Genomic DNA, 24,767 nt, shown 5'->3' with positions numbered 1-24,767 from the left:
AACAACATTTTCCCAAATAAAGACAACCCTTCATGTGATATGTGGAAGCTCAAGATAAACTTACATATAACTATTTGTATCACCATGTAGAACTACAATCCATTCCGGAAGACATTCAAAAACTCAGGTGCAAAGGAAAAAGTGGAAAAAAAATGCAGCGGAAAATGTTCAACGTCCAAGGCGTCTTTGAAAACAGAAGCAATTACTTCCAGGTTTTCGGCATTCGAAATCCGAAACATTCAGGTTCAAAGAAGCTAAAAAACTGAGGTTCCGCTGTATATCAAATAAGCTTTATTTGTCTAGTATCCTTTAGATGTCACTACCTTTCTTCTCCCGCCTCACAATCAGCTACGGAAATGAGGATGGAAACTTTGTACCTGGGATGCAACATTTTATTGAAACAATGCAATGAGATTCTATTCCCTCTTAAACGCATTTCTGCCCTTAGCTCTTTCCTTCATCTTCTTCCTTCCATCTTTGAAGGGATACCCTGGAGGACCCTAAAGCAAACAAACTTGTCCATCTCTTGCTCCCTTTGGCATAAGATGAACCAAGAACTCTGCTTCCTCATGGATACAATTCTTTCCTCTTGGCATACGTCCATTGTGAGTGATCAGAGGACAGCAGAAAGGGAATCCTTGACTTAAGCTTCTCACAGAAGAAAGGAAAATATAAAGTATGTGAATTGCCCGTGTGATCAGAATTTGCTTCTATATCACAGGTTCGTGATCCAGTGGAGGGAATACCTGAAACAAAAACTCAGAGCCAAGAGAAGGAGAGCAATCTCAGCATCCTGCAGGGATCTGGTTTATTCAAACTACTGCAGTAGGACAGCCTTGCTAACCTGCAATTCAGCAGAACGGCTAGTTCGAAAAGGCTCCCTGGAGGCATATTAGAAGAAAGATTATATACACAGCACAGAAAGACTCATAAATGCCACGACACTCTTCCACTTGCACCAAGAAAAGTTACAGGATGCGTGGCTTCATGCGGATATTGACTCCTCTGAAATTACCTTGCGGTGTCCCAGAGTGCCCAGGTCATTTGGGTCTCACATGTCTCACTTTGACACCATGCCCATGACAACCAGGACTTCTATGGGACTGTTGACATTTCAATCCCATATCTTACTTCCCTGGTACCAAAAGATGTCAAAGACCTTTGAGGAGATGTGCGAGTTCTCACACGGATGGTAGCTCAACTCCTCCCTCTTTCTCCAAATATCACCTGCCCTTCTAGGGTCAGATAAGTCTGGAAGCGGTAGGCAATGTACACATCACAGCTTTACACAGTGCAGGAGGGTGACATGGGAATTACAAAATGCAGGCATACAAAAATCATGCCTAATACATTCTACCAAAAAGGTTAAATGCAATAAGTACTAGGACAACTCGAACAGAATCAAAATCTATAATATCTAATATTCAATCAACTATCACAATTTTTACACCAAGTCCTTCCTAGGAAATCTCAGCATGGACAGCAATCTCATCAGTGTCGCCAAATCACTCTTATCCCTCACCCCAGGCATGATGCGACGAAAATGTTCAATGAATGAATAAATCTTTATTTGCGTCAGCCACTTGCCATACCAATTAAACAACAATATGATATACAAAGAATAAAAATAAAAAGTCCGTTATATAAAATGCATTCTAGGGTTTTGAGTCAATAGTCAAATAGTGGATCTTATTCTAATTGTCCCAGCGTTGCAACCCAATTCAAATTGCAACCTTTGCTGTCTCCTGCTCATCTTGATCTGCCAAGAGAAAGGAATACCTTTAACTCTGAAGAAGGTATTAAACACCTTGGCCAAGTCACAGTTCTGGGTAGGTAGTAGAAATAGCTATGGGGCACCAGATGTGGCAAATAACCCAACTGCAATTCTCACCTCATAGAAACTAAAGTCTCCTGAAATTAAATCTGTATACAGCCACTACTATGATTTGCCCCCAATGTGAGTTCTTTGATGGGAAGTGAGGCGGGCGCTGTGACTGAAGCTCTTCCCACATTCTTGGCACTGAAATGGTTTTCTCTTGTGAATTCTTTGATGGCTCGTGAGTTTGGCCTTCTCAATGAATCTCTTTCCACATTCCAAGCACTGATAGGGTTTCTCCCCTGTATGAATTTTGTGATGGGTTGTGAGATGGGCACTCTGGGTGAATTTCTTTCCACATTCCAGGCACTGATATGGCTTCTCCCCTGTATGAATTCTTTGATGGACACGGAGAAGGGCTCTGAGAATAAAGCTCTTTCCACATTCGAAACACTGATATGGCTTCTCCCCTGTATGACTTCTCTGATGGGAAGTGAAATTTGTTTTCCAAGTAAAACTCTTTCCACATTCCAAGCACTGATAGGGTTTCTCCCCCGAATGAATCCTCTGATGGACAGTGAGCTGGCGTCTGTCAACGAAGCCCCTTCCACATTCCAAGCACTGATAGGGCTTCTCCCCCGAATGACTCCTCTGATGGACATTGAAATGGCGCCTGTCAATGAAGCCCCTTCCACATTCCAAACACTGATAAGGTTTTTCCCCTTTATGAATTCTCTCATGGGAAGTAAAACTGTTCTTTTTTCTGAAGCTCTTGCCACACTCTTGGCACTGATAGCATTTCTCCCCTGTATGAATTCTGTGATGTACATTAAGCTGGCCTTTGTGTCTGAAGCTGTTTCCACATTCTTGGCACTGAAATAGTTTCACCTCGCTGTGAATTCTTTGATGGATCGTGAGTTTGGCTTTCTCAATGAATCTCTTTCCACATTCCAAGCACTGATGGGGTTTCTCCCCTGTATGAATTCTGTGATGGGTTGCAAGATGGGAGCTCTGGGTGAATTTCTTTCCACATTCTAAGCACTGATAAGGTTGCTCCCTCGAATGAATCCTCTGATGGACAGTGAGCTGGCGTCTGTCAATGAAGCCCCTTCCACATTCCAAGCAGTGATAAGGTTTCTCCCCTGTATGAATTCTCTGATGGGAAATTAAACTGCCCTTTTGACTGAAGCTCTTTCCACACTCTTGGCACTGATAGGGTTTCTCCCCTGTATGAATTCTCTGGTGGACAGTGAGCTTGTTTCTCTGTCTGAAGCTCTTTCCACATTCCAAGCACTGATAGGCTTTCTTCTCAAGGGGAGTTCTTTGATTTGAAGTGGAATGGGAGCTCTGACTGAAGCTCTCTCTGCACTCTGAATATGGATATGACTTCTCCACTCTGTGGCTTTTGTCGTGGTCTCCCTCGTTCTTCCGCTCCAATTCATCACCACCTGCAACTGAGAGAGAAATACATTGGAGCCTCAGGAAGCAATGGAACCACCAATTATGAAGCAGTGCTAATTAATGCTTGTGGCCCAGGAAGAACTGAAGGGACTTAGATATGAGGTCTTCCTACAGGGTTTACTGCCTGAGATTCGAAAAGCCTGGTTATTTTCTGGGATGGATTTTGTTTGGCCCAATTATGGGATCTGTGACATCTCCAATGTCACTCGTCTCTTTGGTCAACCAAGGACAGAAAGTAGCAAGAACTGAAACAAAAAATCTGACAGAAGCTACTTGAACTTCCTGAATCCCTTAGAAGCCTACATGTAAGAAGGCCTTGTACAGTTCAGAGGAGCCTGGGAAAAATACGGAGGAGCATCTTATCTCCCCCAGAGGCTCTTCAGCTGAGCTCCTTTCCCCCTGCTCAGCATTGTGCGCCTCTGGCGGCCCTGGCCCTATGAGGGGAAGGAGAGGGATCAGCCTTCCTTCTCCTCTGCATCTGGCCAGATGGTTCTCAGCCCGGCTGGAGTCATGGCTGTTTTCCTGAGGCCCTTCCTGTGCTGCTGCCCCTGGTGAAGGGGCCCTGATGGGAGGCTGTGGGGCTGCAGACAGGCCAGCCCTTCAACAGCAAAAGGGGAGCCATCTTGGAGGGGGGTAGGCATGATGATGATGATGATAATTGTAATAATTTTATTGTTTATAACCCGCCCACCTGGCTGGGTTTCATGCTTTGAAAAGGCAGAACTGGGGGAAGAATATTCACAGGGAAAGCAGTCAATAGTCTTCCATCCAAGGTTTTCTGTGGGAGTGTTAGAATCCCAGGGGCTGTGGGTGCTGCTGTTGAGCCCCATCGAAAAATCAGAGGTTCCACCCATACAGATATGTCTCAAATTTCAAAGCAGATAGGATGATCCAAGAGGAAGCCTTACCGAGAGAGTCCAAGATCCCACGATTCTCCTCCATGACTTCCTTGTGCAGAGCTCTCTGCTCAGGATCCAGCAACGCCCACTCCTCGTCTGTGAAATGCACAGCTACATCTTCAAAGCACAATGGACCCTAAAAGAAAAAGGTTGTCATCTTAGACAACATCAAGGTGAACTGTTACACTTTGCTCTGTTGTCTTCTGCCTCTTAACAGATGTTATGTTTTAATGGGATTCTTCTTCTGCACATTTCATTATGGACACATCCCCATTTGCCACATGGAAAGATCCCCTTCCTTCTTTCCCTGTGTGCTGTTCTTGCCAGGTGGGGAGGACCCTCCTGATGCCCTATAGACAACTTCAAGGTGCACAGGAGGGGGCAATGACAGGGGGAAAGCCCCATTGTGCGACTGATGGGGTGAATCCTGGCCACTGTATGGTGTGGTGTGTAAACTGCCTAGAAGCCTATTTTAGCATTCTTTCCTTGGCCGTTCCTCCCATATTTCCTCTGTTTCAACCCATCCATGACATCCTCTCTCCCCACATGGCTCCTTCCTCCTACCTGCTCTGCTTCCACAGGGGCAGCTTCCCCTTCGCCACCAAGAAAAGATGGACAAACAGGTCTTGCTGGCATCGTTCGGTCTCCTACGAGAGAAACAGGTAAGTGCATGCTTCAGTCAGAAGGAAAACTACAGGTGGGCCTTCCAAAAAGTAAGAGTAACCATGTAAACGTGGACGTTAATAATCATTTCACATGTGCAAAAATACATCACCCTTTCTCTGGGCTCTTGGCTTCACGTGTCTTCTCCAAAAAAGATGAGAATAATTCACGGATTAGTTTCAAAAACAACATTATGTGACAAAACGGGGGAGAAAAAAGTCCTTCCTCCTTACCCAGTGGCCTTACTCTGGAGTCCAGCCGAGTTCTCTCTACCTCAGAGGAATCCGGACCCATTTCTGGAAACTGATCCTTCCCCTGCAAGAGCAACAAGCAATCAAAACTATTAGATTGTAACTGGAATGGCAAAGGACATACACACTTTAGGGGTATCAAATATCATTCCTCGGATGCTTTCCAAAAAAGGATGGGCAAATTAGTAGAGCATTGGGGGATACTCTCCCTCATGTTTGGAGCCCCTTGGGAGTATCCAGAGGAAAGTCTCTCTCACCTGCTGCTCTGCCTGCTTTCTCTCCTCTGCCTGACTCAGGAGGAAACCTTCAGCCAGGGCCACCGCCTGGGAACTGGTCTCCGCTCCACATTCCCTCACCCAGCTCTCCATCTCTGCTGGAAGGACAGCCAGGAACTGCTCCAAGATCACCAGGTCCAGCATCTCAGCTTTCGTGTGGGTTTCTGGTTTAAGCCACTGATGGCAAAGGTGGTAGAGTCGGTTGCAAACCTCTCGGGGTCCTTTGGCCTCCTGGTAGCAAAGCTGCCGAAGCTGCTGGCTCTGCACATCTGAGCGGAGGGTGTCCTCCTCACCCAGGATCCTTTGGACAGACTTTCCCCAGATTCCTCCATGGCTAAGAGTTTGGATGGAATGAAGTCTTGCTGCTTCAGGCCCAGCTGAGTCTTTCTTATCCATCTCTGTCCTCAGGACACCTCTAAGAAATCAAAAGAAGTCCCTACGTTTTCTGCCAAATTCTGCCTGTCCTAATGAGAGGCTTTAGCAAATCCTAAAAAGCAAATATATTTTTTCTGATATACCGGTAAATCTGATACACAGTCAGGTAAATAAAAATATTCCCTGGACAAGCGTGGATGAGTCTTGCTGGGAACCAGGGCTGCACTGCACCACAACTCAGACTGAGCTTTCCTTAAAAAATAAAGGAAGGAAGAAAAGGAAGGAAGGAAGGAAGAATGGATGAGTGAGTCATATGGACACAAGGCAATAGTGGGGGTCCCTCCCACCCCCAAATGTCAGGGCACATTTCTTTCCTGCTTCTGCCTCATGTTCCAGCAATCTTCCACATTCTCAAGACTCCTGGGGTGGGTCCCACTTTCTTTATTCTGAGGGCCAGATCTTTACCTGGCTACCCAACTGAGGACCAGAGCTTCACCTGGCCAAAGAACAGGTGGGTGGGACCAAATAACTTGTGTGTGGGGCCAAAGGACAGTGTTTAAAAAAGAGAGATACAGGATTTGCCTTCTTTCTGTGATTGTAATAATTTTGTACTCTGCCTAATATTGTGATTTACTGTTTTAATCCGCCATGGGAATTTTGGGTGAACATCAAGTAACTGATTATGATGATGGGGGGGGGGGGAGCTCGTCACAGGAGGAGGGGAGACCCCTATTCCTCTTCACCAGCTCAATCATCCCTACCTTTTGGCCTCCCTCATCCGAATCTCCTGCCTCTGGATCTAGATTGCTCTCTGCCACAGATTCCCCTCGCTCACTAAGCCCCGTTACCTCTTCAGACACCTCCTCCTCCCTCTGACCACTCTTCATAGCCCCCAAACCCCTCCCCTGGCCCAGAGCCGCCTTCCCTTGCGGGTTCCCCAGCTGGTTCCCCTCACCATTCCTCTCTGCCCACCCAGTCCATGCAGCTCCCTCCTTGCATCCTTTATTCTGTTATCACCAGGTTGGGCTCTGCTAACCTTTTGGGTGAAGACAGTCCATCCTCCTGTTCTCACTGAGGCCAACCTGGGGCCTCTTCTGGGAAGCCCACCAGCAGGGCTGGAGCCCAGGGATAACTCTCTCCCCCTGCACTTCCCAGCAGCTGGCATTCAGAAGCATGGCTGCCTCCAACTGTGGGGCCAGGAGCCACCACTAGCCCTCTACTCCTCCCTGAATTGGCCTCATCCTCTTCTCAAGCCATCTGGCTTGGTGGCCATCCCTTCCTCCTGCGGATGGTAGTTCCATGGGTCTAAGTGTGCATTGTGACAAGGAAGGACTTTGTTCATCATAGAGGCCAAGGTTTTAGTTCTACCTCCAAATGCGTCCATCTGGCTGCCACCTGGGTTAATGAACGTGACTGTTTCCTCAATCCCATCGGGGTTCCTTTGCATGCCCTTTTCTTCCTGACTCAAGGCCCCCCCTCCCCAAAGGAGCGAGCCGCATCTTGATGCAAAGGAAGAAGAGAGTTGCAGACCTCCTGCTACTTGCAGCCTCCCAGGTTTTGCAGAGAGGAAGGGGGGCAGAACCACCTATCCCTGGCTTGGGGATCCCCTTGCAGGAGCTGAGCAGGCTCCCCATGGACCCGCCCCACATCTCCCCAATGCACCCTAAGGCAGAAAAGAGAGGAAACTCACCAGGTCCCTGAAGGAAACATGAGGCAGCTCCTGCAGAGGAGACGAAAGCCACCTTCCCCCTCCTGCAGGGAGGAAGCTAGGAAAGTGGGAAAGGCTATTTTGGGATGTTTTGCTCGGGAGGACCGCATCCCCACTTATTTCCAGTCCTCTCTAGGAATGCATCTCAGTGCCTTTTAACCCTTGCAAGGTGGAGCAAACCAAGCTCACATTCGCTCTCTCTCTCTCTCCCTGAGGAGCCCAGGAGGAGCCACGCGAATTGCAGAAAGAAATCTGAATAAGGCAGTTGGTAGTGTTAACAGACATGTTCTACCTGCGACAGTAGAACATGAGTCTCTCTGATCTCAGGGTCTTGGGTTCGAGCCGCAGGTTGGGCAAGAGATTCCTGCGCTGCCGCGGGTTGGGCTAGATGACTCTGGGGGTCCCTAAGCAGGATGTCTCCCTGGCTCCCGTGGCTGGCCTTCTGCGCTGCTCCTTGGGAGCTTCCCAGGCTCCCTTCTCTCTCTTCCTGGGGGACCCTCCTGGCTGCCCTGCCCCCTGGGGACTCCCCCATCTCCCCAACACAACCTAAGCAGAAGAGAAAGAGACTCACCGGATCCCAGAAGGAGCTGAGACAACAGCCCTCCTCCTCTTTGCAGGGATGGGAGAGAACCTTCTCCCTTGATTTCCGGTCCTCTCTAGGAATCCAGCTCCGCTCCTTTTAACCCTTGGCGCTCCGGGCGCCCCAGCTCCCCCCTCTCTCCCTCTGCAAAGCCGAGGCCCGGGCATGGCCTGCACCCGGAGGGGGGCCTTATTTGGTGGACCCTGAGCTGCTCCCTCCCTCGGAAACAGGAGCAGGAGGAGCACGAAAGGTCCTGCAAGGACATCCTCCTGGCGGGCCTTTTCCTCGCCACCAGCCTGGCTCTCATTTTGATGCCAACAGCACCTTGAAAGGACCGAGACCTTAAAACCGCACTTGCCTCTTCCCAAACCCATTTCCTTCAGGGTTATTTTTTCTACCTAATACAGTGGTACCTCTGGTTAAGAACTTAATTCGTTCTGGAGGTCCATTCTTAACCTGAGGTACCACTTTAGCTAATGGGGCCTCCCGCTGCCGCCCTGCGATTTCTGTTCTCATCCTGAGGTAAAGTTCTTAACCCGAGGTACTATTTCCGGGTTAGTACAGTCTGTAACCTGAAGTGTTTGTAACCTGAGGTGTTTGTAACCCGAGGCATTAAAGTAAGCCACTTTCCTTTTAATATTTCCTATTTTCCCAAATATTTTGCACTCATTTCACACGCTAGCAAGGTTATGCTTAAAATTCTACAAGGCAGGCTTAAGCAGCATGTGGACCGAGAACTCCCAGAAGTGCAAGCTGGATTTCGAAGGGGCAGAGGAACCAGAGACCAAATTGCAAACATGCGCTGGATTATGGAGAAAGCTAGAGAGTTCCAGAAAGACATCTACTTCTGCTTCATTGACTATGCAAAAGCCTTTGACTGTGTCGACCATAGCAAACTATGGCAAGTTCTTAAAGAAATGGGAGTGCCTGATCATCTCATCTCTATGCGGGACAAGAAGCTACAGTTAGAACTGGATATGGAACAACTGATTGGTTCAAAATTGGGAAAGGAGTACGGCAAGGCTGTATATTGTCTCCCTGCTTATTCAACTTATATGCAGAATTCATCATGCGAAAGGCTGGGCTGGATGAATCCCAAGCCGGAATTAAGATCGCCGGAAGAAATAACAACCTCAGATATGCAGATGACACAACCTTGATGGCAGAAAGTGAGGAAGAATTAAAGAACCTTTAAATGAGGGTGAAAGAAGAGAGCACAAAATATGGCCTGAAGCTCAACATCAAAAAAACGAAGATCATGGCCACTGGTCCCATCACCTCCTGGCAAATAGAAGGGGAAGAAATGGAGGCAGTGAGAGATTTTACTTTCTTGGGCTCCCTGATCACTGCAGATGGTGACAGCAGTCAAGAAATTAAAAGACGCCTGCTCCTTGGGAGAAAGGCGATGGTAAAACTAGATAGCATCTTAAAAAGCAGAGACATCACCTAGCCAACAAAGGTCCGTATAGTTAAAGCCATGGTTTTCACAGTAGTGATGTATGGAAGTGAGAGCTGGACCATGAAGAAGGCTGATCGCCGAAGAATTGATGCTTTTGAATTATGGTGTTGGAGGAGACTCTTGAGAGTCCCATGGACTGCAAGAAGATCAAACGCATCCATTCTTAAGGAAATCAGCCCTGAGTGCTCACTGGAAGGACAGATCGTGAAGCTGAGGCTCCAATTCTTTGGCCACTTCATGAGAAGAGAAGACTCCCTGGAAAAGACCCTGATGTTGGGAAAGATGGAGGGCACAAGGAGAAGGGGACGACAGAGGATGAGATGGTTGGACAGTGTTCTTGAAGCTACCAGCATGAGTTTGGCCAAACTGTGGGAGGCAGTAGTAGACAGGAGTGCCTGGCGTGCTCTGGTCCATGGGGTCATGAAGAGTCGGACACGACTAAACGACTAAACAACAACAACATTTTCCCAAATAAAGACAACCCTTCATGTGATATGTGGAAGCTCAAGATAAACTTACATATAACTATTTGTATCACCATGTAGAACTACAATCCATTCCGGAAGACATTCAAAAACTCAGGTGCAAAGGAAAAAGTGGAAAAAAATGCAGCGGAAAATGTTCAACGTCCAAGGCATGTTCGAAAACAGAAGCAATTACTTCCAGGTTTTCGGCATTCGAAATCCGAAACATTCAGGTTCAAAGAAGCTAAAAAACTGAGGTTCCGCTGTATATCAAATAAGCTTTATTTGTCTAGTATCCTTTAGATGTCACTACCTTTCTTCTCCCGCCTCACAATCAGCTACGGAAATGAGGATGGAAACTTTGTACCTGGGATGCAACATTTTATTGAAACAATGCAATGAGATTCTATTCCCTCTTAAACGCATTTCTGCCCTTAGCTCTTCCCTTCATCTTCTTCCTTCCATCTTTGAAGGGATACCCTGGAGGACCCTAAAGCAAACAAACTTGTCCATTTCTTGCTCCCTTTGGCATAAGATGAACCAAGAACTCTGCTTAATCATGGATACAATTCTTTCCTCTTGGCATACGCCCATTGTGAGTGATCAGAGGACAGCAGAAAGGGAATCCTTGACTTAAGCTTCTCACAGAAGAAAGGAAAATATAAAGTATGTGAATTGCCCGTGTGATCAGAATTTGTTTCTATATCACAGGTTCGTGATCCAGTGGAGGGAATACCTGAAATAAAAACTCAGAACCAATAGAATGAGAGCAATCTCAGCATCCTGCAGGGACCTGGTTTATTCAAACTATTGCAATAGGACAGCCTGGCTAACCACTTGTTCAGCAGAACGGCTAGTTCGAAAAGGTTGCCAGGAGGCATATTAGAAGAAAGATTATATACACAGCACAGAAAGACTCATAAATGCCACGACACTCTTCCACTTGCACCAAGAAAAGTTACAGGATGCGTGGCTTCATGCGGATATTGACTCCTCTGAAATTACCTTGCGGTGTCCCAGAGTGCCCAGGTCATTTGGGTCTCACATGTCTCACTTTGACACCATGCCCATGACAACCAGGACTTCTATGGGACTGTTGACATTTCAATCCCATATCTTACTTCCCTGGTACCAATAGATGCCAAAGACCTTTGAGGAGATATGTGAGTTCTCACACGGATGCTAGCTCAACTCCTCCCTCTTTCTCCAAACATCACCTGCCCTTCTAGGGTCAGATAAGGCTGGAAGTGGTAGGCAATCTACACATCACAGCTTTACACAGTGCAGGAGGGTGACATGGGGATTACAAAATGCAGGCATACAAAAATCATGCCTAATATATTCTATTGAAAAGGTTAAATGCAATAAGTACTAGGACACTTCAAACAGAATGAAAATCTATAATATCCAATATTCAATCAGCTATCACAATTTTTACACCAAGTCCTTCCTAGGAAAGTTCAGCATGGACAGCAACCTCATCAGTGTTGCCAAATCACTCTTATCCCTCACCCCAGGCATGACATGAAGAATATATTCAATGAATGAATAGATCTTTATTTGCGTCAGCCACTTGCCATACCAATAAAACAACAATACAATATACAAAGAATAAAAATTAAAAGTCCGTTATATAAAATACATTGTAGGGTTTTGAGTCAATAGTCAAATAGTGCCTCTTATTCTAATTCTCCCAGCTAAAAACCTTGCAACCTTTGCTGTCACCTGCTCTTCTTGATCTGCCAAGAGAAACTGTGAAGAAGGCATTAAGCACCTTGGCCAAGAACTTACAAGTCACAGTTCTGGGTACGTAGCAGATATAACTAGGGGGCAACAGATGAGGCAAAGAACCCAGCTACAATCCACACCTCAAACAAACAAAAGTCTCCTGAAATCAAATCTGTGTACAGTCACTACTATAATTTGCCATCAATGTGAGTTCTTTGATGGGAAGCGAGACGGGCCCTGTGACTGAAGCTCTTTCCACATTATTGGCACTGAAATAGTTTCACATCACTGTGAATTCTTTGATGGATCGTGAGTTTGGCCTTCACAATGAATTTCTTCCCACATTCCAAGCATTGATAAGGTTTCTCCCCTGTATGAATTCTCTGATGGGAAGTTAAACTGCCCTTTTGACTGAAGCTCTTTCCACACTCTTGGCACTGATAGGGTTTCTCACCTGTATGAATTCTCTGATGGACAGTGAGCTTGTTTCTCTCCCTGAAGCTCTTTCCACATTCCCAGCACTGATAAGGTTTTTCCCCTTTATGAATTCTCTGATGGGAAGTTAAGCTGCCCTTTCTTCTGAAGGCCTTGCCACATTCCAAGCACTGATGGGGTGTCTCTCCTGTATGAATTGTTTGATGGGCCATGAGGTGGCCTCTTCGAACAAAGCTCTTTCCGCATTCCAAGCACTGATGGGGTTTTTCCCCTGTATGAATTCTCTGATGGACAGTAAACTGGCTTCTGCTACTGAATCTCTTGCCACACTCTTTGCACTGATGGGGTGTCTCTCCTGTATGAATTGTTTGATGGTCCATGAGGTGGCCACTTCGAACGAAACTCTTGCCACATTCCAAGCACTGATAGGGTTTCTCCCCAGTATGACTTCTCTGATGGACAGTGAGATGGCTTTTTATTCTGAATTTCTTTCCACATTCCAAGCACTGATAGGGTTTCCCCCCTGTATGAATTCTCTGATGGACAGTAAAGTAGCTTCTGCTACTGAATCTCTTGCCACACTCTTGGCACTGATAGGGTTTCTCCCCTGTATGACTTCTCTGATGGACAGTGAGTTGGCTTTTTATTCTGAATCTCTTTCCACATTCCAAGCACTGATAGGGTTTCTCCCCTGTATGAATTCTTTGATGTACAATAAGCTGGCCTTGGTGACTGAAGCTTTTTCCACATTCCAAGCAATGATAGGGTTTATCTCCAGTATGAATTCTTTGATGGGAAATGAAATTTATTTTCCAAGTGAAGCTCTTTCCACAATCTAAGCACTGATATGGTTTCGTCCCGGAATGAATTCTGTGATGGGAAGTGAGTTGGCTGCTCTGACTGAAGCTCTTTCCACATTCCAAGCACTGATATGGTTTCTCTCCTGTATGGATTCTATGATGTAAAGTAAGTTGGCCTTGTTGACTGAAGCTTTTTCCACATTCCAAGCAGTGATAAGGTTTCTCCCCCGTATGAATTCTTTGATGTACAGTAAGATGGCCTTGTTGACTGAAGCTTTTTCCACATTCCAAACAGTCATTGGGTTTATTTCCAGTATGAATTCTTTGATGGGCAGTGAAACTTATTTTCCAAGTGAAATTCTTGCCACAGTGCAAGCACTGATATGGTTTCCCCCCGGAATGAATTATGTGATGGGAAGTGAGCTGGCTCCCCTGACTGAAGCTCTTGCCACATTGCAGGCATTGATAAGGTTTCTCCCCTGTATGAATTCTCTGATGGACAGTGATCTGGCTTTTTATTCTGAATCTCTTTCCACATTCCAAGCACTGATAAGGTTTCTCCCCTGTATGACTTCTCTGATGGACAGTGAGATGGCTTTTTATTCTGAATCTCTTTCCACATTCCAAGCAGTGATAGGGTTTATCTCCAGTATGAATTATTTGATGGGAAACGAGACTCATTTTCCAAGTGAAGCTCTTTCCACATTCCAAGCACTGATAAGGTTTCTCCCCTGTATGAATTCTTTGATGTACAGTAAGCTGACCTTGTTGACTGAAGCTCTTTCCACATTCCAAACAGTGATAAGGTTTCTCCCCTGTATGAATTCTCTGATGGGTAGTTAAACTGCCCTTTTGACTGAAGCTCTTTCCACACTCTTGGCAATGAAAGGGTTTCTCCCCTGTATGAATTCTCTGATGGACAGTGAACTTGTTTCTGTGACTAAAGCTCTTTCCACATTCCAAGCACTGATAGGGTTTCTTCTGAAGGGGATTTATTTGATTTGAAGTGGAATGGGAGCTCTGACTGAAGCTCTCTCTGCACTCTGAATCGGACATCCCTACTGTGTGGATTTTCTCGTGGTCTCCCTCGTTCTTCAGCTCCAATTCATCACCACCTGCAACTGAGAGAGAAACAGATTGGAGCCTCAGGAAGCAATGGAACCCCCAATTATGAAGCAGTGCTAATTAATGCTTGTGACCCAGGAAGAACTGAAGGGACTTAGATGTGAGGTCTTCCTGCAGGGTTCACTGCCTGAGATTCAAAAAGCCTGGTTATTTTCTGGGATGGATTTTGTTTGGCTCAATCATGGGATCTTTGTCATCTCCAATGTCACTCATCTCTTTAGTCAACCAAGAACAGAAAGAAACAAGAACGGAAACAAAAAATCTGACAGAAGCTACTTGAACTTCCTGAATCCCTTAGAAGCCTACATTTAAGAAGTTTAGAGAAGCCTGGGAAAAATACGGAGGGGTATCTGATCTCCCCCAGAGGCTCTTCAGCTGAGCTCCTTTCCCCCTGCTCAGCACCTTACGCCTCTGGCGGCCCTGGCCCTATGAGGGGAAGGAGAGGGGTCAGCCTTTGTTCTCCTCCTCCTCTGCATCCGGCCAAATGGTTCCCAGCCCTACTGGAGTCATGGCTATTTTCCTGAGGCCCTTCCTGTGCTGCTGCCCCTGGAGATGGGAGGCTGTGGGGCTGCAGACAGGCCAGCCCTTCAAGAGCAAAAGGGGAGCCATCTTGGAGGGGGGTAGGTATGATGATGACGATGATAATTGTAATAATTTTATTGTTTATAACCCGCCCACCTGGCTGGGTTTCATGCTTTGAAAAGGCAGAACTGGAGGAAGAATATTCACAGGGAAAGCAGTCAATAGTCATCCATCCAATGTTTTCTGTGGGAGTGTTAGAATCCCTGGGGCTGTGGGTGGTGCTGTTGAGCCCCATCAAAAAATCAGAGGCCCCACCCATAGAGATATGTCTCGAATTTCAAAGCAGATAGGATGACAAATATAAGGAGATAAGTGACAAATAGATTAGAGCCTCAGGAAGCAATGGAACCCCAAATTATGGAACAGTGCTAATTAATGCTTGTGCCCCAGGAAAAACTAAAGGGAGTTACATGTGAGGTCTTCCTATGGGGTTCACTGCCAGAGATTCAAAAAGCCTGGTTATTTTCTGGGATGTATTCTGTTTGGCCCAATCATGACATCTGTGCCATCTCCAATGCCAAACACTCCTTTGGTCAACCAGAGACAGAAAGAAGCAAGATCGGAAACGAAGAACCTGACAGAAGCTACTTCCACATCATGAATCACTCTGAATCCCACATTTAAGAAGGCCTGGGCAGTTCAGAGGAGCCTGGTCACGGTTTGAAAAGGCAGAACTGGAGGAAGAATATTTACAGGGAAAGCAGTCAATGGTCTTCCATCCAATTTTTTCTGTGGGAGTGTTAGAATCCCAGGGGCTGTGGGTGCTGCTGTGGAGCCCCATCAAAATATCAGAGGTTCCTCCCATAGAGATATATCTTGAATTTCAAAGCAGATAGGATGATCCAAGAGGAAGCCTTACTGAGAGAGTCCAAGATCCCACAATTCTCCTCCATAACTTCCTTGTGTAGAGCTCTCTGGTCAGGATCCAGTAACGCCCACTCCTCGTCTGTGAAATGGACAGCTACATCTTCAAAGCACACTGGACTCTAAAAGAAAAGGAAAAAGGTTGTCCTCTTAGAAAACATCAAGGTGAACAGTTACACTGTGCTCTGATGTTATGTTTTAATGGGATTCTTTTTCTGCACATTTCATTATGGACACATCCCCATTTGCCACATGGAAGGATCCCCTTCCTTCTTTCCCTGTGTGCTGTTCTTGCCGGGTGGGGAGGACCCTCCTGATGCCCTATAGACAACTTCAAGGTGCGCAGGGGGGCAATGACAGGTGGATGAGAGAGGGAAAGCCCCATTGTGCGACTGATGGGGTGAATCCTGGCCACTGTTTGGTGTGGTGTGTAAACTGCCTAGAAGCCTATTTTAGCATTCAACCCTTCTTTCCTTGGCGGTTCCTCCCACCTTTCCTCTGTGTCCAAACCATCCATGACATCCTCTTTCCCCACATGGCTCCTTTCTCCTACCTGCTCTGGTTCCACAGGGGCAGCTTCCCCTTCGCCACCAAGAAAAGATGGACAAACAGGTCTTGCTGGCATCCTTCGGTCTCCTACGGGAGAAAAAGGTAAGTGCATGCTACACTCAGAAGGAAAACTATAGGTGGGCCTTCAAAAAAGTAAGAGTAGCCAAGTAAATGTGGACGTTAGTAATCATTTCACATATTAGATGTGCTAAAATACATCTCCCTTTTGCTGGACTCTTGGCCCCCTGTGACCTCCACCAGAAGATGAGAATAATTCACAGATTAGTTTCAAAAACAACATAATGTGATAAAATGAGGGAGAAAAAACTCCTTCCTCCTTACCCAGTGGCCTCTCTCTGGAGTCCAGCGGAGTTCTCTCTACCTCAGAGGAATCCAGACCCATTTCTGGAAACTGATCCTTCCCCTGCAAGAGCAACAAGCTCTTCCCCTGCAAGAGCAACAAGAATTAGATTAGAACTGGAATGGCAAAGGACACAAACACTTTTAAAAGGGTTTTCTTGTGTGTGTTTCTTTGTGGCTGATTAGCTGCTCTCCCTGTGCAAAGGTCAGAGGGGGCAGGGTTTCTGTTGAGGCAGGTGATTAGCTGTCGGAGGAGCTTATCAGAGCTTGCAGGGCAGCAGCTGAGGAAGGAGCAAAAAGGGTTTTCTTGTGTGTGTTTCTTTGTGGCTGCTTTGGTGCTCTCCCTGTGCAAAGGTCAGAGGGGGCAGGGTTTCTGTTGAGGCAGGTGTCATCAGTTTGACACCTAGCGGCGCGCGCAGTTTGATCCATCTTTTAGCTTTAGGGGAACTAGTCTCAAATGTTTGTTGGGGGAGACCTAGGTTTTTTTTTGGGGGGGAGTTATTTGTCCTCTCTTCATGCTTTTTATGATGGAGGACCGCTGTAGCCACCCCCAACGACATGTTCTCAAGATGGAGGGTGAGGGAACAGCTGCAGTCGCCTGCGGTTCCTGCGCAATGTTTGCCATCTTGCCAAAGGTTGCAGGCAGCTTTACCTGCAGCAATTGCATGTTGATTGCCCTCTTAGAAGACAAAGTCCAGCAACTGGAGGAACGTGTAGCTACGCTCCAAAGAATTAGAGAGCTGGAGCTCTTCTTGGAAGCAACAGAGCACACCGTCTCCACCAAGGAGGAGACAGGGGACTCCCCTGAGGCTAGTTCACCAACACAGGAGCCAGATATATGGAGAAACGTGACTCAAAGAAGTAGGAGGCCCAGGGTTCGCTCTGATTGTTTAGAAATACACAATCGCTTTGAGGTCCTCTCCCCTAGCATGGAGGACGAAGAGCAGACTCCATTTGAGGATCTCTCCCTCATTACAGTCGATCAGGTATATGAAGACGAGCAGCAAAGTCAGTCCTCAGGGAATGTGCAGGTGACCTTGGAACAGACAGCTCACGGAAGAACCCCGACCAAACCTAAGAGGAGGCGTGTAGTGGCGATAGGGGATTCCCTACTGAGGGGAACAGAAGCAGTGATCTGTGGGCCTGACAAGATGTCTCGGGAAGTGTGCTGTCTCCCCGGGGCTAAGATCCAAGATGTAACTGAACGACTGCAAGGAATCATAAAACCCACTGACAAATACCCCTTCCTCTTGGTTCATGTGGGAACCAATGACACTGCAAGCAATAGCCTCCAGAAGATCAAAAGAGACTACGAGGCTCTGGGCAGGAAATTGAAGCAATTAAATGCACAAATTGTCATCTCATCTGTCCTCCCAGTTGAACGACGTGGCCCAGGGAGAGAGGGAAAAATAGTGGAAGTGAACAGCTGGCTTCGCAAATGGTATAAACAGGAACAGTTTGGATTCTTAGATCACGGACTGCAGTTTCTTGAAGATGGACTTCTGGCAAGCGATGGGCTGCACCTCACAACAGCTGGGAGGAATGTTTTTGCCAAAAATCTCAGAAACCTCATCAGGAGGGCTTTAAACTGACTAATGTGGGGGAGGGAGACAGTGCTCCTGAAGGTAGGAGTCTATCAATTGATGAAGATCATCCAAATGTCATAGACCAAATGGAGCAAACAGCACGCAGACCTAGTGGTGGGAGGAAAAAATCCTTAAATAAGAGACACGGGGGAATGATTAATGGACTTCAATGTCTGTACACTAATGCGCAAAGCATGGGAAATAAACAAGATGAGCTTGAGCTCTTGGTACAGCAAACTAAATATGACATAATAGGCATCACTGAAACCTGGTGGGATAAGTCCCACGATTGGAATGTAATAATGGAGGGATACAAACTATTTCAGAGAAACAGACCAGCCAAGAAAGGAGGAGGAGTGGCATTATATGTCAGGGATGTGTATACCTGTGAAGAGATCCAAGATTTAGAACCTCAAAGCCAAAGTGAGAGCATTTGGGTCAAAATTAAGGGAGAGAAGAATAACAGTGACCTCATTGTGGGAGTTTACTATAGATCCCCAAGCCAAACGGAGGACATAGATGATGCCTTCCTTGAACAGATGGCCAAGCATGCAAAAGGAAGGGAGATAGCAGTAATGGGGGACTTCAATTACCCGGATATTTGTTGGATGTCAAACTCAGCCAAGAGCATAAGGTCAAACAGATTCCTCATTGGCCTTGCAGACAACTTCATTGTCCAGAAAGTGGGAGAAGCAACAAGAGGAACAGCCATTTTAGATCTGGTCCTAACCAATGTTGATGACCTGGTTAGTGGGGTAGAAGTGGAAGGATCATTAGGCGCGAGTGATCATGCTCTTCTGAAGTTTACTATACAGCGGAAAGGAGCAGCCAAGTATACTAGGACTCAATTTCTTGACTTTAAGAAAGCCAACTTCATAAAACTTAGGGAAGTGCTAGGTGAGATCCCATGGACAGTAATACTAAAAGGAAAGGGAGTTCATGATGGCTGGGAGTTTGTTAAGAGGGAGATAGTAAAAGCACAACTTCAGGCAATACCAATGAGACGGAAACATGGAAGGTGCCTAAAGAAGCCAGGGTGGCTATCTAAAGTACTTTTAACTGAGTTAAGATTAAAAAAGGATGTATACAAAAAATGGAAAAGGGGGGAAACCACCAAAGAGGAATTCAAACAAATAGCCAGCACGTGTAGACACAAAGTCAGAAAAGCTAAAGCACAGAATGAACTCAGGCTTGCTAGAGAGGTTAAAAGCAACAAAAAAGGCTTTTATGGGTATGTTCGTAGCAAAAGGAAGAACAAAGAAACAGTGGGGTCACTCAGAGGAGAAGATGGTGAAATGCAAACAGGGGACACAGAAAGGGCTGAACTCCTCAATGCCTTCTTTGCCTCAGTCTTCTCCGATAAAGAAAAGAATGCCCGACCTGAAGAATTTTGAACAAATGATTCAGCAGAGGAAACACAGCCCAGAATAACTAAGGAGATAATACAAGAATACTTGGCTAGTTTAGATATATTCAAGTCTCCAGGGCCAGATGAACTGCATCCAAGAGTATTAAAAGAACTGGCAGATGTGATCTCAGAACCACTGGCAGTCATCTTTGAGAATTCCTGGAGAACAGGCGAAGTCCCGGCAGACTGGAGGAGGGCAAATGTTGTCCCTATTTTCAAAAAGGGGAAAAGAGAGGACCCAAATAATTACCGCCCAGTCAGTCTGACATCAATACCAGGGAAGATTCTGGAGCAGATCATTAAGCAAACAGTCTGTGAGCACCTAGAAAGGAATGCTGTGATCACCAATAGTCAGCATGGATTTCTGAACAATAAGCCATGTCAGACTAACCTGATCTCGTTTTTTGACAGAATTACAAGCCTGGTAGATGAAGGGAACACAGTGGATGTAGCCTATCTTGATTTCAGCAAGGCATTTGACAAGGTGCCCCATGATATTCTTGTAAAGAAGCTGGTAAAATGCGGTCTTGACTATGCTACCACTCAGTGGGTTTGTAACTGGCTGACTGACCAAACCCAAAGGGTGCTCATCAATGGTTCCTCTTCATCCTGGAGAAGAGTGACTAGTGGGGTGCCACAGGGTTCTGTCTTCGGCCCGGTCTTATTCAACATCTTTATCAACGACTTGGATGATGGACTCAAGGGCATCCTGATCAAATTTGCAGATGACACCAAACTGGGAGGGGTGGCAAACACCCCAGAGGACAGGATCACACTTCAAAACGACCTTGACAGATTAGAGAACTGGGCCAAAACAAACAAGATGAATTTTAACAGGGAGAAATGTAAAGTATTGCACTTGGGCAAAAAAAATGAGAGGCACAAATACAAGATGGGTGACACCTGGCTTGAGAGCAGTACATGTGAAAAGGATCTAGGAGTCTTGGTTGACCACAAACTTGACATGAGCCAACAGTGTGACGCGGCAGCTAAAAAAGCCAATGCAATTCTGGGCTGCATCAATAGGAGTATAGCATCTAGATCAAGGGAAGTAATAGTGCCACTGTATTCTGCTCTGGTCAGACCTCACCTGGAGTACTGTGTCCAGTTCTGGGCACCACAGTTCAAGAAGGACACTGACAAAGTGGAACGTGTCCAGAGGAGGGCAACCAAAATGGTCAAAGGCCTGGAAACGATGCCTTATGAGGAACGGCTAAGGGAGCTGGGCATGTTTAGCCTGGAGAAGAGGAGGTTAAGCGGTGATATGATAGCCATGTTCAAATATATAAAAGGATGTCACATAGAGGAGGGAGAAAGGTTGTTTTCTGCTGCTCCAGAGAAGCGGACACGGAGCAATGGATCCAAACTACAAGAAAGAAGATTCCACCTAAACATTAGGAAGAACTTCCTGACAGTAAGAGCTGTTTGACAGTGGAATTTGCTGCCAAGGAGTGTGGTGGAGTCTCCTTCTTTGGAGGTCTTTAAGCAGAGGCTTGACAACCATATATCAGGAGTGCTCTGATGGTGTTTCCTGCTTGGCAGGGGGTTGGACTCGATGGCCCTTATGGTCTCTTCCAACTCTATGATTCTATGATTCTACTTTAGGGGTATCGGATATCAATCCTCGGATGCTTTCCAAAAAAATTAGTAGAGAATTGGGTGATACTCTCAAGTTTGGAGCCCCTTGGGAGTATCCAGAGGAAAGTCTCTCTCACCTGCTGCTCTGCCTGCTTTCTCTCCTCTGCCTGACTCAGGAGGAAACCTTCGGCCAGCGCCACCGCCTGGGAACTGGTCTCCGCTCCACATTCTCTCACCCATCTCTCCATCTCTGGTGGAAGGACAGCCAGGAACTGCTCCAAGATCAGCAGGTCCAGCATCTCAGCTTTCGTGTGGGTTTCTGGTTTCAGCCACTGACGGCAAAGGTGGTAGAGTCGGTTGCAAACCCCTCGGGGTCCTTCGGCCTCCTGGTAGCAAAGCCACCTGAGCTGCTGGCTCTGCACATCTGAGCGGAGGGTGTCCTCCTCACCCAGGATCCTTTGGACAGACTTTCTCCAGATTCCGCCATGGCTAAGAGTTTCGATGGAATGGCCTCTTCGTACTCCACGCTCAGCTGAGTCTTGCTCATCCATCTCTGTTCTCTACGAAATCGAAAGAAGTCCCTATGTCTTCTGCCAAATTCTGTCTGTCCTAATGAGAGCTTTTAGCAGATCCTAAAAAGCAAATACATTTTTCCAATATAAAACTGATACACTTTCAGGTGAATAGAAATGTTCCCTGGGCAAGCGTGGATGAGTCTTGCTGGGAACCAGGGGTGCACTGCACCACAACTCAGACTGAGTTTTCTTTAAAAAATAAAGGAAGGAAGAAGAAGGAAGGAAGGAAGAATGAATGAGTGAGTCCTCTGTACTAAGTGCAACTGGGACCCATGGCTATAGTGGGGGTCCCTCCCACCACCCAAATGTCAGGGCACATTTCTTTCCTGCTTCTGCCTCATGTTCCATCACTTGCAATCTCCCACATTCTCAAGACTCCTGGGGTGGGTCCCTCTTTCTTTATTCTGAGGGCCAGATCTTTACCTGGTCAACCCGAGAGGCAAGTGGGTGGGGCCAAATAACTTGTGAGCAGGGCTGGAATCATCCCTAAGTCTTGGCCTCCCTCATCTGAATCTGCTGCCTCTGCATCTAGATTGCTCACTGCCACAAATTCCCCTCGCTCACTAAGCCCTGTTACCTCTTCAGCTTCAGACACCTCCTCCTCCCAGGCTTCTCCCTCTGACGACTCATCATTGCCCCCAAACCCCTCCCCTGGCCCAGACCGCCTTCCCTTGTAGGTTCCCCAGCTGGTTCCCCTCACCATTCCTCTGTACCTACCCAGTCCATGCAGCTCCCTTCTTGCATTCTTTATTCTGTTATCACCAGGTTGGGCTGTGTTTTCCTTTTGGGTGAAGACAGTCCAATCTCCTGTTCTCACTGAGGCCAACCTGGGGCCTCTTCTGGGAAGCCCACCAGCAGGGCTGGAGCCCAGGGATAACTCTCTCCCCCTGCATTTCCCAGCAGCTGGCATTCAGAAGCATGGCTGCCTCCAACTGTGGGGGCCAGGAGCCATCGCTAGCCCTCTGCTCCTCCCTGAATTGGCCTCATTCTCTTCTAAAGCCATCTGGCTTGGTGGCCGCCCCTTCCTCCTGTGGGAGGAAGTTCCATGGGTTAGTATACCTGAAGGAGTGTCTCTACCCCCATCGTTCTGCCCAGATGCTGAGGTCCAGCTCCAAGGGCCTTCTGGTGGTTCCCTCACTGCGAGTGGCAAAGCTACAAGGAACCAGGCAGAGGGTAGTGGCGCCCGCCCTGTGGAAATGTCAGGGCACATTTCTTTCCTGCTTCTGCCTCATGTTCCATCACTTGCAATCTCCCACATTCTCAAGACTCCTGGGGTGGGTCCCTCTTTCTTTATTCTGAGGGCCAGATCTTTACCTGGTCAACCCGAGAGGCAAGTGGTAGTGGCGGTAGTGGCGCCCGCCCTGTGGAACGCCCTCCCATCAGATGTCAAAGAGATAAACAACTACCTGACATTTAGAAGACATCTGAAGGTAGTCCTGCTCAGGGAAGTTTTTAATGTGTGACATTTTAATGTATTTTTAATCTTTGTTGGAAGCGGCCCAGAGGGGCTGGGGAGATCCAGCCAGATGGGCGGGGTACAAATACCAGGTACCAGTGTAGTGTGGTGTAGTGGTTAAGAGCGGTAGTCTTGTAATCTGGGGATCCGGGTTCGAGTCTCCGCTCCTCCACATGCAGCTGCTGGGTGACCTTGGGCTAGTCACACTTCTTTGAAGTCTCTCAGCCCCACTCATCTCACAGAGTGTTTGTTGTGGGGGAGGAAGGGAAAGGAGAATGTTAGCCGCTTTGAGACTCCTGAAGGGGAGTGAAAGGCGGGATATCAAATCCAAACTCTTCTTCTTATTATTATTATTAACTGCACACTGCGACATGGAAGGACTTCATTTATTTCTACCTCCAAATGTGTCCGTCTAGCTGCCACCTGGGTTAATGAACGTGACTGTTTCCTCAATCCCATCAGGGTTCCTTTGCATGCCCTTTTCTTCCTGACTCAAGGCCCCCCCTCCCCAAAGGAGCAAGTGGCGTCTTGATGCAAAGGAAGAAGAGAGTTGCAGACCTCCTGCTACTTGCAGCCTCCCAGGTTTTGCAGAGAGGAAGGGGGGCAGAACCTCTTATCCCTGGCTTGGGGATCCCCTTGCAGGAGCTGAGCAGGCTCCCCATGGACCCGCCGCATTTCTCCCCAATGCACCCTAAGGAAGAAAAGAGAGGAAACTCACCAGGTCCCTGAAGGGAAATTGAGGCAGCTCCTGCACAGGAGACGAAAGCCACTTTCCCCCTCTTGCAGGGAGCGGGAGGGGCTTTTGTTCGGAAGGACCTCGTCCCTCCTTTATTTCCTGTCATCTCTAGGAATGCAGCTCAATTCCTTTTAACCCTTGGCGAGCCGGGCGCTCCCGCCTCTCTCCCCCCGCGATGCCGGAGCCCCGGGTACGGCCTGCACCCGGAGGGGGGTCTTATCTGGGGGACCCTCTGGGCTGGCTTCTGAGCTGCACCCTCCCTCGGAAACAGGAGCAGGAGGAGCACGAAAGGCCCGGAGGGGGAGAGGCTGTGCAGCAAACTCTCCGGGCACCAGCCTGGCTTTACTTTGGTTTAAACTGCACCTTGAAAGGACTGAGACCTGAACTCTGAGGCCAAACACTGCCTTAAAACCGCACCTGCCTCTTCCTGACCCCATTTGCTATGGTGTTACTCTCTTACTTTTTCCTCCTAATAAAGCATTTTCCTTTTAATATTTGCTACTTTCCCAAATAAAGACAACCCTTCTTGTGATACGTGGAAGCTCTAGATAAACTTACATATAACTATTTGTATCACCATGTAGAACTATAATCCGTTCTGGAAGACATTCAAAAACTGAGGCACAAAAGAAAAAAATGGAAAAACACACAGCGGAAGCTGTTCAACGTCCGAGGCACGTTCGAAAATGGAAGCAATTACTTCCAGGTTCTCAGCATTCGAAAACCAAAACTTTCGGCTTCCAAGACACTCAAAAACCCAGGTTCCACTGTATATCAGATAAACTTTATATACAGTGGTACCTCAGGTTACAGACACTTCAGGTTACAGATGCTTCAGGTTACAGACTCCGCTTACCTAAAAATAGTACCTCAGGTTAAGAACTTTGCTTCAGGATGAGAACAGAAATTTCGAGGCGGCAGCGGGAGGCCCCATTAGCTAAAGTGGTACCTCAGGTTAAGAACAGTTTCAGGTTAAGAACGGAGCTCCGGAACAAATTAAGTTCTTAACCCGAGGTACCACTGTATCTAGTATC

General features: G+C 47.1%; 2 protein-coding genes across 3 annotated transcripts; both read right to left on the bottom strand.

Annotated features, from left to right (window-relative positions):
- Positions 1–1,546: 1,546 nt before the first annotated feature.
- LOC310768655 (uncharacterized protein) lies at positions 1,547–5,847 on the bottom strand. Of its 2 annotated transcripts, none has more exons than XM_083627231.1 (5): positions 5,348–5,847; positions 5,073–5,154; positions 4,741–4,823; positions 4,186–4,312; positions 1,547–3,270 (listed from the first exon to the last, which is right to left on the bottom strand). In XM_083627231.1, the coding sequence occupies exons 1-5, from the start codon at positions 5,759–5,761 to the stop codon at positions 1,940–1,942; spliced, it is 2,037 nt and encodes a 678-aa protein (XP_083483357.1). In that variant the 5' UTR covers positions 5,762–5,847; the 3' UTR covers positions 1,547–1,939. The 2 variants fall into 2 exon arrangements, with proteins under 2 accessions (XP_083483357.1, XP_083483358.1); XM_083627232.1 differs by having other exon boundaries at positions 1,547–3,264.
- A 4,472-nt stretch (positions 5,848–10,319) lies between these two features.
- Positions 10,320–23,876, bottom strand: LOC310768577 (uncharacterized protein). The gene is made up of 7 exons (XM_083626922.1): positions 23,716–23,876; positions 22,259–22,569; positions 21,104–21,730; positions 16,377–16,458; positions 16,039–16,121; positions 15,481–15,607; positions 10,320–14,035 (listed from the first exon to the last, which is right to left on the bottom strand). The coding sequence occupies exons 3-7, from the start codon at positions 21,515–21,517 to the stop codon at positions 11,940–11,942; spliced, it is 2,802 nt and encodes a 933-aa protein (XP_083483048.1). The 5' UTR covers positions 21,518–21,730; positions 22,259–22,569; positions 23,716–23,876; the 3' UTR covers positions 10,320–11,939.
- Between the last annotated feature and the right edge of the window lie 891 nt (positions 23,877–24,767).

The sequence above is a fragment of the Podarcis filfolensis genome (assembly GCF_964270895.1).
Source record: "Podarcis filfolensis genome assembly, chromosome: 8".
In the NCBI taxonomy this organism is placed as follows: domain Eukaryota; kingdom Metazoa; phylum Chordata; class Lepidosauria; order Squamata; family Lacertidae; genus Podarcis; species Podarcis filfolensis.
The sequence above is the reverse complement of the archived record's forward strand: the minus strand, read 5'-3'. Positions and strand labels throughout refer to the sequence as shown.

Bases quoted from the DNA above. Each gene is read 5' to 3' on its own strand.
- LOC310768655 (XM_083627231.1), bottom strand. From the start codon at position 5,761: ATGGATAAGAAAGACTCAGCTGGGCCTGAAGCAGCAAGACTTCATTCC. The intron at 5,155-5,347 runs GTGAGAGAGACT...TTGCTCTTGCAG, and splicing joins GAAAGCAGGCAGAGCAGCAG to GGGAAGGATCAGTTTCCAGA. The intron at 3,271-4,185 runs GTAAGGCTTCCT...TTTCTCTCTCAG, and splicing joins TGGGATCTTGGACTCTCTCG to TTGCAGGTGGTGATGAATTG.
- LOC310768577 (XM_083626922.1), bottom strand. From the start codon at position 21,517: ATGGATGAGCAAGACTCAGCTGAGCGTGGAGTACGAAGAGGCCATTCC. The intron at 16,459-21,103 runs GTGAGAGAGACT...TTGCTCTTGCAG, and splicing joins GAAAGCAGGCAGAGCAGCAG to GGGAAGGATCAGTTTCCAGA. The intron at 14,036-15,480 runs GTAAGGCTTCCT...TTTCTCTCTCAG, and splicing joins TGGGATCTTGGACTCTCTCA to TTGCAGGTGGTGATGAATTG.